General features: G+C 43.4%; 1 protein-coding gene across 1 annotated transcript in view; it reads left to right on the top strand.

The window, feature by feature from the left end:
- The window catches only part of FRMD1 (FERM domain containing 1), a 41,418-nt gene extending 24,066 nt beyond the window's left edge, over positions 1 to 17,352 (top strand). Inside the window, exons 4-14 of the mRNA XM_017817435.1 lie at positions 854 to 933; positions 3,008 to 3,084; positions 4,735 to 4,921; positions 7,163 to 7,318; positions 8,548 to 8,613; positions 8,822 to 8,890; positions 9,080 to 9,254; positions 10,002 to 10,337; positions 10,478 to 10,606; positions 11,322 to 11,401; positions 13,421 to 17,352. Of these exons, the coding sequence (XP_017672924.1) occupies positions 854 to 933; positions 3,008 to 3,084; positions 4,735 to 4,921; positions 7,163 to 7,318; positions 8,548 to 8,613; positions 8,822 to 8,890; positions 9,080 to 9,254; positions 10,002 to 10,337; positions 10,478 to 10,606; positions 11,322 to 11,401; positions 13,421 to 13,708 (1,643 nt within the window). The 3' untranslated portion in view covers positions 13,709 to 17,352. The remainder of the gene's footprint in view (positions 1 to 853; positions 934 to 3,007; positions 3,085 to 4,734; positions 4,922 to 7,162; positions 7,319 to 8,547; positions 8,614 to 8,821; positions 8,891 to 9,079; positions 9,255 to 10,001; positions 10,338 to 10,477; positions 10,607 to 11,321; positions 11,402 to 13,420) is intronic.
- The last annotated feature ends 363 nt before the right edge of the window (positions 17,353 to 17,715 follow it).

Genomic DNA, 17,715 nt, shown 5'->3' with positions numbered 1-17,715 from the left:
TATTGCTGCTGAAGCTTAAAACACCCATCAGGTCTTTTCTTTTTTTTTTTTTTTTTTTTTTTAAGAATTTGAAGACCCGGGAAAAAAATTGTTCACTGGCTGAGTTGTTTATATTTGATAATTGGGAAACAGTGTTACAAAATATCAGCTTTGAAAGCAGCACAAAGCTTTTTCAAGATGATGTGCCATTCTTGTTCACCCTCACTATGGTGGAGAGCAAGCCCTGGTCCTTTGGTCTTTTGAGAGAGGCCAGGTTTCTCTTCCTTTTCTTCATCTTTTTTCCATATGAAAGAAGTTGGGTGTGAGCAGGAGAAACAAGACCTTCTGAGGAGGGCATTTCCCTTTGTTCTTCCTATTTCTCACTCTCTCAGAGGATCCAATTCACACGTAGATGATGAAACCTGTCAAACCTCACTCTGTTCGATTACTTATGCCATGTTGGAGCATGGTGCTACATGATGGCTGAATAGGAAGTTTGGGTAGGATTTGCTTGTTTAATAATAATAAAAAACTGAATCTGCTAAACTGACAGCACAAGTAGCTTACTAAGATGATGTTTCCCTTTTGTAAATGGTTTCTGGAGTATAAAGTAGGAATTTTATATTTCTGGCCAAGGTGTTTGGGAAACTTTAGCTCAGCATCTCTTGATTCAAGGCATGACTGACCTTCCTTCCATACTGTCTGGAGTAGTGTATGTACTTAAGAATACTCTCTTTTTCCTGCCCTGTCTAGTCCCTGGTCGGCTATGTTTTAAAATGTATTGTTTGGAAATAACTTGTAGAGTCATCTAAATATTTAATGAATAAAAATCTCTAATTATTTAACATGAAATCCCTTTCCTCCTATCTTTCAGATAATGAATATGTTTTTATAGACCTGGAGCAGAAGCTTAGCAAATACTTTTCAAAGGAGTGGAAGAAAGAGACCACCAAAGTAAGAAGGCTGTTTTATTTTAGAGGCTGCTGCTTTTTTATTGAACTAAACAGTGAAATGAAAACTCTTAAACTAAGGTCCATAAAGCATTTCTTGAAGATGGTCTGCAGAATACTTTTCAGTAGCAATATGCAGTGACTTGTGCACAACTGTAAAATTAATTAAAAGTGTTGAAACAGCCCCTTAAACAACTTTACCTGAGCAATAGTAACCACATGGTTGCAGCTTAGCTGCTACAGAAGTGGAGTGGGTCAGTGGGTCAGTTTTCCATTTGAACTTAGTCTAGAACTTAGTCTTGAGACCTCATTGTTATCCTTAAACAAAACAGCCTAAAACCTTTTGTGACTTGAACCTGATAAAAGGGATATGACTGGAGCTGTGACTCTTCTAGAGTACATGCAAAAGGACAGTGGAGGAAGAAGAAGGATATTTTGTTTGAGAAGAGTCCTAGTTCTTTAAAGCTAGCTAGCCCTGTCAAGGGAGGGAAAAGCTGCATGAAATAAAGACAAGCCTATGTAATTGTTTAACGCTGGTCATTAAGACATCATAATGCCTGTTTGTGTATGTCATTATTAGAGGAGCCATAGACTAGAACAAAGTATAACAAGCAATTGGATTCAGATACCTTAATTGGCTCATTATGACTTTTTCCATCTTCCATAAGGGTTTTCTTTTGCAGAGTAGGCACGCTTGCCATTTTTGCTGCTCAGAGAAATTTGTAGATGACTAGTGAGGTTGGAGATCTCTCTTACCCCCAAACAAGTGCTCTGCTTTTCCCAAACGAGTGAGAATTACTTCAAAGACAACCGCAGTCATGCAGAGGCCCATCCTTTCAGCAGGTGTTTTTGGTCACCTCGGGATGGGGTACGCTTTGCGATTGCTTTGTGGTTGGATTCTTGCAGCACTTTCCAAGTCAGGATAAGTGTTGAACCTCTGATGTGATGTGAATCATAAAAGACTGAATGACTTGCCTTTGGCAGTACTGCAGTCTGAGAGGAGTTAGCCTATCAGACTGGGTTAGTTGACAAGGAATTAATTCCTATGAAGAGGTTTCAGGTGGAAAGCTGAAAGTCCAGCTGATAAAATAGGGTGACAATAAAAAAGTTCCAGAAATAAAATGGAAATGTTTGCATGATGATCAAGAAGCTGTCTGCATCAGATGTGCCGAGCATGCCACGTAACTTGTCCCAGTGAAATGGGTCCGACCAGCAAAACCTTGGAACTGCCTGTAGGAGCAAAGTCACCTGTGTGAGCAGTCAAGTGGCAAAGTAGGAAAGATGAAAGAATGAGGTAGTAAGATGTTCCTTTTTTATTTTCCCCTTTTTCTTCTTTTTTTTTTTCCCCTTTTTAAACAAGGCTGTAAGTCTGAAAGATAGGCTGTAGTTAAAACCTCAGAACTCGTGCTGGCTTTCTTCTAACAGACATCCTCAGTGTGAAGCAGACATCAACATTGCCTTCTGGTCTGTGGCTGCAGGAACATGTGAATAACTAAACACAAGCCCTGCCAAACAAAAGGCTCAGGGTTGATATCAGGCTGGTGCGCCTCAGCCTCGGGCAGTAAATGCTGAACACGGCAGCACATGTGTCCTTGATAAGTGATGTGGTGCAGCACAGGGATGGCTGGTTACTCCTAGGTGTGCCCTGTAAACGCCACAGCCATGCCAGCATGGCATGCTGCCCTGCTGCCTTGCCTGGTGCTTTGAGGGAGGCCGATTTAGGATTTAGACTTGCTGTGTTCAGCACTAATGCGTCTGGTGCTGCCAGGTGCTGAGCTAGGTAACTCTGAGCCAGGCTGGGTGTCCCCAGGCTACACTGGGACTCATCCCTCCTATCCAAAAATCATCTTCTGTTCATAGGATATTTTGTGATTCAGCCTGTCTGAATGTTTTGTGATCCCTCATTGTTGTGAGCCTCCAAGACAGTCAAATTCCCCCCTAGAACTTGCCAAGAGCGAAGAGTAGAAAACGAAAAGCAGTGTGGGTAGTGAGCTTGGAAGAAGAGAACATTACCAGACAGGGGAACAGGAATTTTGGATGCTGTTCATAATTTAACTTATCTTCTGTCTTTGCTCCAGGGAACAGAGAAATTCAGCCCTCCTTTTGTTGCGTTCTTTAGAGTACAATACTACGTAGAAAATGGAAGAGTAATAGGGTAAGTTCCCTTCTGCAGTAGCTACTGTGTTTTGAATGTCATTGTGTTCTTAAAGGGCAAGAAAAATAAAGTTTCTTTGTTAAGCTCATCTCTGTGAGCTCACAGAAATAACCTTAAAAAATCTGTTTAAGAATTTTTTTTAAGACCTTCACAGACTTCCTCACCCAGCTATGAATGTTTTCTGCCTGAAGCATACTCCATATCCCTAGGAAAATTGTGACTGCATTTCCATCTGTGTTTAGAGAGCAGGTTGAATGACGACATTATCAAAACACGATTAGCACTCTTTTGCTTGTGTCTTTTGGTTTTATGAAAAGCATCAGATGGATATACCAAAAATAGTTACTTATACTCTAAAGCACTTGCTAACAATTTTGGATCTGCTTTTTGTATCTGAGCAGTGCTCTGTTCAGTCTGTCCTGGAAATGGACCTTTGTAAATGGACAAAAGAAATTACTTCATAAGTTAGAGAGTTTTGCATTTGGAGTCCATTCACATGGAATATGGACTGCACTCAAAACAGCACCACCCTCACCCACGGTACAGAACAAAGGATGAGGTAGTTGAAAATGAACAACTGACAGAGTTAATTTGCATCAGCACTTCTGGTGTGGCTCTGACCCTGGGGCAAGCCAAGAGTTGGGATCATTTGGGTGGATTAAAATCTTTACCAAATTTTTGGCATTTGTTCTCATCTTGAACAAAGCTTGTGGTTTTCTATGTTTTCTCTCTGCATAGTCTTTCTTTCTTGGATACAGGGGAGTCTTTCTTCTGGACTCTGTTTGGCTGATAAGTGCTTCTTATTTCATTTTGCTCTTATGTACAAAAGGAGATTACATATTATTCTGCCGCTCCTGGTGTACATGTCCTTCAGCATGACAAGCAACTTTCTCTTGCACTAGTAGTTTAATTGGAGAGACGTGTGGAGCCGTGCAGAGGTAGTTACCTGGCCCCTTCAAACTATGCACACACACTTTTACAAGCAGTCTGTAGTGCCCAGCACCTCACCTATATGTACATGTCAGCAGCCTGCTTTCCATGAGCTCTAAGAGCAGGGGCTGTGTGGGTTATCAATGCTGCACTACAGTTATTATCCCTTATCAGACCATCCCAATTTAGCAGTTTGAGGAAGAAGACAAAAATAAACCCAAGGTTCCTCTACCTTCTGATCTACCTTGCAGGGAATTAGCTGCTGAAAAGTATCTTGAGCCTAAGGCAAGGTGAAATAATAAAGCAGTGCCAAGTTTAGAGGGGAAAGGAGGACAGGTGTGCAAGCAACAGGACTGGGATTTCAAGGGAGTTGACTCTCCTGGCTCCTACAGGCTTTTCAGAGAAACAGAAGTGCTTGATTGTAGTCAGTCTCCAAAACAGGTGTGGCGTGATTTTTCTTTCATCTACCTTCTGCACTAACTTCTTAGATCTCATGCTTCTCAAGGTAGAAGCTACCATTTCCCATGTTTGTACAACACTTAGTGGGAGAAGACCTTGATCTTGGTTTGGTGCTCCCTACGCACACATAACTGGTATCAGGGTGGCATTGGCACACACCAGACATGTCAAAGTTTAATCCCTCTTCTCAGCAGGATGATGTTTTTGAGGGGCCTTATCTGAACTTTCTTCTTCAGGTAAATTTGCCTTTGTGTTTTGCAGCGATAAGGTGGCTCGGCAGCTCTACTACTGCCATCTCAAAGAGCAAGTACTTATGTCTCATTGCAATCACAAAGAAGAAATCTACTTCTTGCTGGCTGCCTACAGCTTACAGGCAGATTTGGGCAACTACAGAGAGAAGGTCCATGCTGGCAAATATTTTGAACCTCAGGCTTATTTCCCACAATGGGTAAGTTTGGGGGGAATATTTCTGTCAACAGATTGTACACACAGCAGGAGCTGCGTCAGGGTAGTACCTAATGCAGCCATGCAACTTCCCCAACTCCCACTGCAATGATCAGGCAGAGGGGTAGAGTATCATCCTGAGTTTCCCTCGGGAGATATCTCCTGTCTGTCCACTGGAGGTAAGTCCCTGTTCTTCCTGGACTCATTCATCAGTGAGGTGGGTGCTACATCCTTCCTTGGTGAGGGAATGTGCTGGTGTTACATGAATAACTCTGACAGTGCAGCTGTCTTTGTTTAATTCTTCTATGGCTTGAAGTGTTGTGCGTTTGTAGTGGTACATCAGCAAGATCTGCACAACCTAAGCTCTCCAGAAAACCTCCGGGCCTGGAAGCCAAGTCCATTGTCCTTTGTTCCCATCTCTGTAATACTCGCCTCAGGGATGAATAAATCCAAACCCTAAGGGGTAGTACTGCTGTGCAGTGCCTCTTGTGCTTGCTTTGTCATTAATCTCTGGCTTAACTGCAGTAAGAGGAAAGGCCTGGAAATGGGTTTGCATGTTTGTTTATAAGCATGTGCACATGACTTGTGCCCTTCAAGCCAAGAGCTGATTTAGTTGTCAAATGAAGGCAAACTAGCTAAGGCTCTATTAGTTCACTGTCCCAGGCAAGCTGCATCTCCCCTGAAAGACGACGCTGTCACCTGCTTTGGGAAGAAGGTTTAGAACAGTGACAGGGATTGTCTTGGGGAAGCAAGGCTGATAGTCTCCTTTATGCACAAATCCTGGCTTGCCTGCCTTGCTGTGCAGAAATGCCCCTTTGTCCTAGACAACAGGCCCTCATCCCATGCCATTCTTTGTTATGGGTTGCCTGTCAGGAGGTAGCTAATGAAGTGCTGGAAAAGGTGGGTCTCGTGTGTGCTGTTTCTGAGGCAGTTAAAGGGCTTATCACAGACTATTGCTCATTTGGCAAACACTGCAAAGGCCCGGGCAAAGCCTGGCTCACCTGTGCTGAGCCACAACCCAAAGCGAGTACGTGGGTGATTTATTACATCATTATAAACACTGAAATCTGGCAGGCGTGGGGACGCTTCTCTCCCTGCCTCTGGGCTCCCATGGGGAGATAGTGAGAGATCTCCTCCAACGCAGTCTCTTCCTCCAACACGTGCTTCATATCATTTGGCCAAGGGCTGCCCCAAGTCTCGTGCAAGTGAGGAGAGGCAGTGCTGCCCTGGGCTGACCCACCCAGCTTTGAACTGTGGAGCTGGCACGTCTCTTTCTGCTGACGTTTTGCAGCTGATGGCAATGATGCTGTCCTCCATCGGGGCCAGCCTTCCTCGTGGGAGGGCGACTAATCGGTCAAGGCATGCAGAGGAGGGCAAAGGTGTTACGGAACAGAGTAAAACAAGGGTTTTAATATAAAATGGAAGTGGGAACTGGGTGGTGATGGAGTCTGGTTGTTTTGAGCCAGGACAGGTTGTTTCTAGCAGGATATTCTCAAGTTCCTGGTGCAGTCTAGTTTTAAATGTCCCCAGTGGTCGGGTATGTTGTGAAGTGAATTCAGCCTATGTCCCTCTTGTCCGTCACTGCTGCTTACAGCCTGAAAGGGGCCAGTCAGGCATGGGAGGGGTCAGGGCCACCCTGTAGGCTTGTATGGAGAGAGCATGTGTGCAAGCAGGAGAACTGGGCACCCACAGGGCAGGAGCAAAAGGCTCAGTGAAGATTTTTGTACTGCTTAGTAGAGCCACGTGCCTGCCAACCACTCCCAATAGATAAAAAAAATACCTTGAGATAGTGTTATCTGTCCCTTTGAGAATGGAAATGCTAAATAAGCCTAATGTGTAGTTTCAGGTCTTAAAAGGAAAACCTAGTATTTCTGCCCTGTTTGGAGATGTTGCTGCTGATTGTGTTGGCATGCAGAGCAATATTTGTTATCTGCCCATAAATATTTATGGATGCCAAGAGTTAGGAAAACTAATTCCAATACTTAAAAGTGAGAAGAGCTGACCCGACCTCTGTGGGCTTGGTCTGTTACAATTTTGCCATCTAGGATCTGTTTGGAGCCATCAGTGTCATCTGGGCTGGTTTAAATGCTTATCCTCCAGGGTGGTAGAAGTGAACATGGACTAACATCTTGAGGGAATATATGAGCCTCCTCCACCTCCAGTCTTTGCTTTGCTGTTGATCACAACTGCCTCCCATGTGGATCGCTGAAGAGTTGCTGACCTGTTTGTTTTCTTTGTGGTTTAGATAATTGCGAAGAGGGGGAGCGACTACATCTTGAAACATGCCCCAGAGATTCACCGAGAACAGCAAGGGCTGAGCACTAAGGAAGCAGTTTTGAAGTTCATTAAGGAGTCTTGCCTACTGGAAGATGTGCCAGTCCACTTCTACAGGCTGCAGAAGGTTAAACAAAGAGCTTCTTATTTTGAACTTCTCTCGCATCATTAATTGAGTACACCATTGCATTTTTCTCTTTCTGTTTTTTTGAGGGATGGTTGCCTCTGATTCAGAGAGGCCAAACAAATCTAAAATGCTCAGCCAATGAGGCCTGTCCCCACAAACAAATCCGTTGCCAATATACAGATATAGCTGGAATTTAGTTTTGTTTCTTGGCCAAGAAACTGGCCACAGGAATGACAAAACTTAATTTTTGTCCATGCCTGTTGGTAGAATTGCACCAGGAAAATCAGAGAAGCCTTTTTTTTTCTTGTTGAAGTTCATTAAAATAATGACAAGAGGTCAGCCAGCTTTCACACAAATGTCATGTAATAAGTGAAGGTGACACTGAGTCATTCCAACTTTCTTATCCCCTTCCTTCTCCAACCGTGTCAGACTGGTTGGTGTTTTTTCAGTTATATGTCAGTTTTGGATTCCTGGATTGTTCCTTGTGCCTAATATAAGGCAATGTAATGGCACAAGACTTGCATCTTGCAAGACAGATAAGGAGAGATGGTTGTGATGCAAAGTTTGAGTTCTGTGAGCCCATAAATTTTTACCCCAAAATTTTCTTCCTCCTTCTCCTCCTAACAAAAACATATCTTCCTTTTCCTAACCCTGCTGTGCTAGGAGAGGCTGAAAGAATTAGTTTATGATATTTTTTTTTGTCTTCAAGCAGAGGAATCTTATCAGAGACGAAGTATGTCATAGCAGGATACAGCATGAGCTAAAAGCAAGGCAGAATTCCAGCCCAGATGCAAACATGTAAATCCACCTGCTCTCAAAACCCAGATTAAAAGGTTAGAAGGAAAGTCCCATAACTCTGAGTATTGATTAGCCCCCCATGTTTGTGGGGATAGCAGAGACAACACATGGCAGTATGAGAGGTTACAAGGTACCTCTGAGAGCAGTAATTGTCCATGCCCTCAAATCACTAAAGCTACAGGATTCCCTGTCCAGGGCAGCTAGGACATGGGCTGCTGAAATTCCTGAGTCTCTCAGCACAAGGGGATTTAAGGTGTAGATATTTCAGGGGTCAACAAGGCAAGGTGCTCTTTACAAACATAATAAAAACCAAATGAGCTGATGGCATCTGCCTGATGAGGAGTCCTGCTACCTCTCCTGCAGTAGGTGCCAAAACAGGGGCATGGTCTTTGTAGATTAACCTTTGACTCCAGGCTCTTCTATTCTTTTAGGATAAGAAGGAGGATCGACCAACAGTTATCCTGGGCCTGACCCTGAGAGGAATGCACATCTATCAGGTAACAGACTGCTGTGAAAGCCTTCTGGTGTAGCATTAACTCTGCCCAGTTCTCTGTCCTCCCCCCTCACTGTGGCTCCTCTGCCTCCCCTGTGAACACCAGGCTCCACATATCTCAAATTCTTGGTTGTTTGCAAATTCTTTGCACATCGCTGACTCCACCCTGTACCTGCCAGTCCCTTTGTCACTCTGAGTTTGATGTGTTGCAGGAGGTGAATCACGTTCGCCAGCTCCTCTATGACTTTCCCTGGTCGCACATTGGGAAGCTGGCCTTTCTGGTGAGTATGACGGAATGGAGGCCATCTGGCAGTGGCTGTCAACCTGGGATGTGGCAAAGCTGTCAGCCTGCCTGCACTGCCATGTCAAGTCCTGTCACTTGCATGCACAAAACCACAGCTATCTCTGGTAGCTGTGTGGCTGGAAACATGCTTTTGCTCATTTCTCTGGCATCTCTCCTCTATATGCAGGGGAAAAAATTTGAGATCCAGCCAGATGGCTTGCCCTCTGCAAGGAAACTGGTTTACTACACAGGCTGCCCCTTCAGGTCACGGCATTTGCTGCAGCTGCTCAGCAACAGTCACCGGCTCTTTCTGAATATTCAGCCAGTGTTGAAGCAAATCCAAAAACTGGAGGAGGCTGAAGGTATGTTAAGGAACAGCCAGGTGACTTTGGTAAGGGGAAGAGCATATTAGGCTCTGCTGTTGCTTCACGATGGCTGCTCTGTATCTAATTAATGGTGTTTCTGACTTATCAGGGACCCAGTGAGAGAAACAGAGGTGTTAGATATGTTTCAAGTCTGTTCCTGAGAAATGTTTATGGCTCCCACGTTGTAGACTGTGATCAGAAAGCATAGGTGTGTGAGAGTAGTAGAGGGGGAATATCTCCTTTTAAGTAAGAGAAGATCCTTACTCTCTGTGTTTCAAATTTGTGGATATGATGCATGCTTCTGAGTGGAAATAATTTTAAATAAAAAGCTTTCCATTGGAATGAAATCATCTTGCGTTCAAGCAGAAGCACAAATTGTGAGCCTGTGTCTTAATTTTTTTAGTGCTCTTTACTAAACACTGCACACAATTTAGTCTTTAGTTGACCTTTTCTTCACTGTGGAACCTGCTGTTTTTTGTATCATAACTGTCTCTACCTGCCTGTTCTAATTCAGAACATGCTGATTTACTTCGAATATGACTAATTCTTTTACAACCAGCTGGGCATCCCAGTATCTGCTGAGCAAACAAAATACAAAACTGTCCCTCTATTTGTTCAGTAGCTGCAGGAGTTGTTCTTTAGTTGTGAGATTGTGCCAATCCCAGAACTTACTGAATATTTTTGCTTCCCTTCCTTTGGTCTTGCATAAAGTTCCCACTGGTTTCTCTCTTCTTTCTTCCCCAGAGAAGAAGCGCTACCGAGAGTCCTACATCAGTGACACATTAGACATGGACCTGGACCCATGTGACAAGAACTCCCGTGGCAGCGGGAGCAGTGGGGGCAGCCAGAGGGATAACCGTCTCTCACGCCAGTCCACAGGGAGCCATGGCAGCTCTCACACATCAGGCATAGAGGCTGACTCCAGGCACCGGGTGTCAGTGGAAATGTCGGTGGATGAGCCCTTCAGCATTGACCGGGTGCATAGGAAAGAGAAATCTTGCAGCTCAACCATCAGCTATGGCAGCTCTGGCATTGACATTGGCAGCAAACAGCGGGCTGATGATGACACTCGGGATGATGGTAAAGAATTTGGAGATATGAAGCGACTTCTGAGCCCACTTTTGTCTTCTCCTGCAGGAGAATGGGGAGTAAGAGTCTGTACAGCAGCTTGGAGCACAAGTGTAATGCTAACCATTCTCCTGCTGCTCTCTTTCTCCTAGAGCTTGAGCTGGCAGTAGATGAGCCAGAGGAGATGCCTGTAGATGAGCCTTTAGAGGGAAACCAGTTAGAGGAGGCCACTGTGGGAGAATCTGTTGAATCTCTGCCTCTAGATGCTGCTAGCTGCCAAGGTGAGATGGCGTTCTGGTACTGCTCAGTGCTGCTCTTTAAGGCTCTAGCAACAGGCATAATCTGAGGGACCTAAGAAAACTGTTACCTTCTTCCAAACAACTGCCAGTGCTACTTACTGCCTTCTGCAACAGGATTTGCAGTCAGCTCATCTAGAGGTTAAAGGGCAGCGTTCCATGTTGTACAGTGCTGCTCTTCTTTGTGCTCCTCAAAGTGTCCCTTCTTCAAATGTGCCAAGTTTATATTCAGTTAATGACCAAAAGATAACTGAGGTAAATCTTTTTCAGTGAAGTAATTTGCTTTAACATTTTGATTACTACAAAACAGCCAAGGGGTTCAACCGCAGAAAAATGGGCTAGTTACAGGAATTCATAGGTAAAGTTTTGTGGTTTGTGATACAGGGAATGCTGGACAACTGGATCACACATGAGCTGTCTGGCCTTAAGATGTACAGCCTTTATAGTAAAGCAAGATGGGTGAAAATGGGACATGTTGGTGAGAAACTGTTTTCTTGAAAGGTTTTAAATATTGATCTTTAGGGGTGAAAAGGAGCACTTGTGAGCAAAATTCCTGGAGCACTGAGGGTGCTTACTGATGCATATTTATATTTAGAGGATAGCAGGGATTGAATGTGGCCTGTGAGAACAACTTCCCTTTTCTGCAGCCCACAAAACCTCAAACTTGCATTGCTTTTCCCTTTCTCCTTCTCCTTTACAGCTATAAATCATGGATCGCTGTCTGTGGTGCAAGTCACGCTAATCAAAATGAGAGGCCAAAGCGTGGAATCCCTTCACCAGGTAAGGGAGGGGGGTGCTTAGCAGGAGGGTCTGGCATGTGCGTGGGCATTGAACCAAGGTCTAGTGTAATGGAGACAGCTGTAAATCAGGTGACCTGAATTGGTCTGGATTTGACTCATTTTTAAATGGTGTAATCAAAACCAGCTGTTGGCCTGCTACTACTCTCAGGAATAGGATGAGAACAGCATTGGGTTCAGAATACTATAGAGAGGTTTGGAACAATCAGCGAGGAAATCTTGCAAGCCAGTTATTGTCTACCTTAGGTTTCTGGATGGGAAATGGAAAATCAACCACTTCCAGATTTTCAGTGGATTACAGAGCAAAGACAATCCATGCAGTTTGGGTGTGGGTTGCAAACTTAATCATCTTCCTGCTCCTGAAGCCAGAAGTAAATCACATCAGGGCAAAAACAGATGTTCAAGCTCTAATTATTATATCATTTGTGTGATTATACTCTGTGTGTGCTGAAGTCTTTGTTGTTGAAGTTTTCTTTCCATCAAACATTTGAGAAAGGGCAATTATATATAGTAAAGTACATAGTTTAATAAGTTTTGTTTGGAAAAGTCTTATTAAAATATCTTTTGAAGGCCTCTTTTCAAAGTATAGCTGCATCCACTGGGGTAGAAACGTTGTGGAGTTTTGGAAAACAAACAAAGAAAAAGCCTCCACATTTTCTTTTCTCTCTGAATCCAAATTGGCGTTATCTGCTGAAAGAATTGTAAATATCTGAACAAGGGTTTCAATCACTTCTTAGGACTTTTTTTTTTAGTATTTCATGTTTCTTCCTGGACCCAGTCAAAAGTAATAAGAAATTTTCACTTATCAGCAAAATAGTCTGTAAAGTGCTATAGTAGATTTGAATAAAATCTTGGTTATTTTTTCCAAAGCTAAAGACCTTGCAGTACAAATCATAGTGAACTTATGCCTATATTTGAGTTGATGGCTTAAGAGCTCAAGGCTGGAAGGAGGCATCTTGCTTAAAATAATATTTTTAAAGTTACTGCTGTTACCAACACATGCTTACTCTGTTACTTGACTGGGAGGCACCTGTTTTATAAAAATGTTTCTGATCAACACTTTTATACAATTGCAAAGACCTGGCTGCCACTTTTATGCATCAAATATTAGGTGCCTCCTTACAAAACCACCAAAACCTTTCTTACAAAGCCATGTTACTAAATGCTGCAGGGTTTCCTTAGCATTAACAGAACCATGCAACATATTCCTGTTTCTGGGAGTACAGCTGAGCCAGCACAGGGTTTCCTTTGGGGTGGTTTTTTTAATGCCCTTCCTATTGCAGTGAGAGAAGTGATACTGGGAGGACGTTTTCTGTGGTCCAAAAGAATACTCCTGAAATCAGCCTTACTATCAGCATTTAAGAGGTGACTATTAAAGAGGCAGAGCAAGACAAGAAGCAAGTGGTAAAGTTGGAAATGTCTCAAATGGTCAATAATTCCTTCACAGAGGCTGACTCATTACATCTTGTATAGCAAGCTGCTGCCTCTAGGAATTACTGCTGATTTGTTGCTCCTGTTTACAGAATGATGTTATGTAGTGAAACTCTGTTGCAATTACTGGACACGGTAACCCATTGGTTTGCATCATTGCCTTTTGAACCTTCCTTTCAGCTCAATAGACTTAACTCAGTGTGTTGAAGTGCTTGGGGTAGTTTCGTTTTAAGTGCAGTTTGTCCATTTGAGGATGACTGCATGGATCTGCCAAGAAATGTCAGGTCATTCAGGTGTCAGTATCTGTCAAGTGTTTCATCCATTGTGTTGGACACTGAGAACACAGTGCAAACAGATCAGAATCTGGCTCAACATGATAAGGCAGCTTAATGCACTTGTAATTTTTTAATGGTTCACAGTTTCTTCATTAAGCCAGCATCCTTCAGAAGTCTGGTGGGGCTCTTTTGAAAGAATGGAAGAACAATTTTGGAAAATTTGTAGCATGCATAGCATCCTTAGTCTGTATATGAGCTCATTGTTTTTATTCGTGTATGTCTTGCTGAACTGGCAGGTCAGATCGCCCAAAAGCAGGAGCTGCATGGACCAGCACAGCCAGAGTTTGGATGACATCCGCCTTTATAAGCACCAGCACCCGCCACTAAGTGCCACACTGTCTTCAGACACGTCCCACAGCTACACGTTTGGCTGCAGCCTGGAGGATAAGCTGTCTATCTATGGCTGTGTTTATTCCACAGCAGACTGCAAAACCAAGTCTGCCCTTTACGGGAAGCGGTCCATGAACTGCCTCTCCTTAGATCTTCTGGGAGAGGATCAGCTCCCAGAGGAGTTTGTGGTATAATGAGATTGGAGCTCTTCCATACCAGGAAACAGCTCATTATGGAAATATATACCTCATTAACACATGTGATGTCACTCTGCTTCTTGCAGAAGATTGTGAACGGTTTTGTTACTCAGCTTCGTATCAGGAAGTGACATCACTTCTGCAGACCTGACTACAGGGCAAATCAACGAGTGTAGCACTTAACGTTGACATTGGAAGTGTCTGTCTGAGCAGAAAATGGAAGTGGCTTGCACTATTAGCAGTGACACAACCAACATAAAAACCAAAAAACAGTGGACCAAAACTGATGCTGAGGTAGTAAAGCAAACTCTGTCTAAATGGATTAATCAGAAAGAAATTTAAAGTCTGTGTCAGTTTATCTTCCTGCCTTTCTCTTGTGGTCCATGTCTGTTAATGCTAGTGTACAGATAGTTTGGCTGTCTTGAGTTTGTGGTGCTGCAACACTGCCAACAGCTGTCAGGCCAGGATATACTCTGAGCACATTTGGAGGGCTGTGTATGGAAGTGTCTGGCCTGTTTCTGTTATAATGAATGCAAGTTGCCTTTTTGCTTCACTGGGAGCAAGACGTGCTCTGCCAGGAGTTTATTCCTCTTTTGTTTGTTGTTGTTTTGTTTTGTTGTAAGCATCCAGCCAAATACAGTGTGCGGCCTTTTTTTTTTTATTTACTGCAACAAATGGAACTGTCTCTCAGCTGTCTAGTATTGCTGTGATGCAGATTGATAAATAAATGCTTATATCCTTGGGGAGATGGGGAGAGGATAAAACAAGTGACTTGGCTCCTTCTGAGAGTACAGAAGACAAGTTAAGAGTGTTAATTGACTGGCTTTTGAAGACAGGAGTGTGACTGGAGAATTTGTCCAGGCATGATCACCCCTTACTTTGATTCATACTTTTATGTTATTCTTGTTTTGTTGTTGTTTTTAATAAATCTGTTCCTTAGAATTTTTTCCTCTGCTTAGAAGACAGGTATGGACTAGAGAAAGTTTCTTTGTAAGGACAGACAGAGTGACTGTGTCCCACTTAGTCATGGATAGGTCATGCAAATATGTGTGTGTGGTGCTGCAGGGCTGATGATGGTGGAAGTGTAGGCTGTCTGTGTGCCAGACTAAGGGTACTTGTTTGGTGATCTTGAGAGTGGTGGAGCTGGCTGTGCTGGCTCTCACTAGGAAAATAATAATAATGACGCTTGATTCAGGCATTTGGTGTGGAAAATATCCTGCTACCTTGTTAGATACAAATAAACATATGTTTGATTTCCTCCCCTATCTTTTCCCAGTACCTCCTCCCCTCATCAATGCACAGCATTTCGGAAGCTTGTACTTGAAGGTATGTGTAACCTCTGCCCAGCTTTTGACAACCTTGCAGGTGTGTTTTGGCAAATTCTAAAAGCCAAGGGATGCTATTCTGCTGGTCGAGGAAGTGTGTGTTGTGCAGAGGAGGGGCAGGAAAGCCAGACCACGATGAGGAAGGTTTGAGCTGCTGCTTTGATGGCGGGCTTGCAAACTTAGTAGTTGTATGGTAAATTGCATTCCCATAAGCTGTCATCATCTCGCTATTTCTATGCAAGTGTGGTGTAGAGACAGAGCATGCAGGTGCCTCTGCATTTGCTGAAGTGGCATCAGGGGCTGTACTTCCTCTGAGATGAATCCAGCACTAAACCCTAGCTGTGCGTTTGAGGAATGAACGGTGGGCACAGACTCACTGCAGCCATGACTTAATTGACTGTGCCCTCTTTGATCATGCTGTTCTTTCTTTTTGTAATGAACAATTAGGAACTGTGTGTTCACTGTAGCCTCTTTTCCTTTCTTCCAAACAAAGCCAAAATGCCTTTACAAAGTACTTGAGGTATGCTTACTGCATCCAAAATAAACTCTCTTAAATGGATCTAAATGGATAAAGTAAATCTGGCTGTCTGCTCTTGAACAGTCCAGTCAAGCCTCCCGCTGTCTGTTGCTCCCTGTTACCTGGGTCCTGTTTGGCTGTAAGCCATGGGGGATGGGCACAGCCAGGGTCCAGGAGGCCAGTGGCTGCACTGCAGGGAGCAGCCTTGCAGCAGTGCAAGAGCCTTGCTTTTGCAGCCACTGCAGAGCTGGAGCGGTGGGTCTTACTGCAGCAATGCCCATCTGTCTGTGGAAAAAGTGGGGGGGTGGGGTCTGGAGCAACAGCCGTGCTAAACTCTCCTGTGGTTACTTGTGGTTCTGGCAGTGGTCATTCACAAGACAAAAAGGTCAAAAATCAGTGCGCGTAGTTGTTTGGAAAACTCATAAAATGCATGTGCACCGTGTGCACACTTGTCTCAAAGACAATCACGCTCACACCTCCTTCAGCCTAACCACTGAAGTGTTTATTGCCACCAGGCAGCTTGGTATTCTCATTTTACAGTTACCAGGCTTCCAAAGGATTTGGTGAAGTGCTGTAATGCTGCTGCTCCTGGTTACAAAATACACCAATGCCTGAAAACAGTGTAATTGACTTGCATGAGCATCCACTGCCTTGTATGTACCTGTATTTATTCATGGCTGGTGGGGAAGGTAAATTCTACAGGTCTGGCCATCTTCTCTCAGTGGTGTGTGCAGACTCCTCCAGTACTATAAGTGATATATGCATATGAAGGGAAGACCAGACGCTTTTGTGTATAGACTGAGAATGAATATCTTCCAAGCACTGTGAATATCTATTATGCAATTTTTTGTATTCATATAAAAAAAAAAACCCACACCTGTTTCTGCTAGTAGTAGATTTTGTTTGTTTGTTTGTTTGTATTTGGATTTAGAAGGTCTCTTTTTATTTTTGGGTTTGATAGTTTGGTAGATGTTAGTGTGTAAACATTTATCACTTAGAAACTAGCTGCCAATATTTGTACATATTTGTAAAATACTCATGTTATAATCACTCTATTTTAATGGTAAAAGTTTCTCCTTTCCATGAAAGGAATTTCTTGTTTAAAATAAAAATAATTATATGTACACCTACAATAAAGTATGGATAGAAAAAGGTGGTTGTGTAGCTTTTTTTTTTTTTTTTGCATCCTAGGAGGATGGTGTCCAATGATGTCTTCGATTTGAGATAGGTTGTAGAAATTAATTTGCTGCCAGACTGTAATCCATATGAGCTCTGCTTGTGATGACAAACCCAGAGGCACTGTAGTCACTGGAACAACTCCTGTTCCTCCCTGCCACTCTCAGTAGTACAATGCCAAAGGGGCCTCTGTCAGGTATTAAGAACCCAGCTGAGCAGGTTGGAGTCAGCGGGACACTAATGGGAGCTGAATCTAACTGAAGAGACAAGTTAAGCTGCTTGTGGTGGTTATTCAAGAAAACCAAGCGTGTGAACTCTCAAGGGTGTAGAGAGATCCTGTCAGCATCATCTGTGGGCTGCCTCCAAGGACAGGCACACTAGCCTACATGATTCAAAGTGCTGCTGAAAAGCAGCACTCTGCCAAAGTCACCTAACCTGCTGGTCTGGAGTCTGGCATGGATAAAGGAAAGTTTTCCTTTCTTGGGTTGTAAATCTATGAACGAGTGCCGTAGTATGACTATTTGGGTCTCTTCTTGAAGAAGCTTGATGGCTGGGGGTCACTTGTTTGTTGTTCGTTTTCTTACTTTCCTCTGAATATGTTATGGACCATCAAAGCTAGCATTCTGAAAAAAAAATTGCTTTTTATAGACTTTGTTATTGTGTTGCCCTTATTCTTATGACATCCCTTCTTGTGCTTCATATTTCTGTCCAGCACCTGCTATGTTTCCAGTAAATAGATTTTCAAGGACTAGAGACTCATCCATCTTTGGTGTGGGGATGCTGGAAAGAGGTGGTCTGATAACTCATGGAGCTTTCTGTGGAGGTAAAAATAGCAGGCAAATACTAAGTCACCTGAATTTGAAGGGCTTTGTCACTTCTCTTTGTTTCTTTGCTTGGCAAGTTATAGCACTTTCTTGCCCACTAGGCGGAACGCTGCTGACCAGAATTCATGGAATGAGTCTGTTTCTGAAGGTGGGGCTTCTCAT

This window comes from Lepidothrix coronata, unplaced genomic scaffold, assembly GCF_001604755.1.
Source record: "Lepidothrix coronata isolate B3197 unplaced genomic scaffold, Lepidothrix_coronata-1.0 Scaffold61, whole genome shotgun sequence".
In the NCBI taxonomy this organism is placed as follows: Eukaryota; Metazoa; Chordata; class Aves; order Passeriformes; family Pipridae; genus Lepidothrix; species Lepidothrix coronata.
This window is presented reverse-complemented; position numbering and strand designations above follow the sequence as displayed.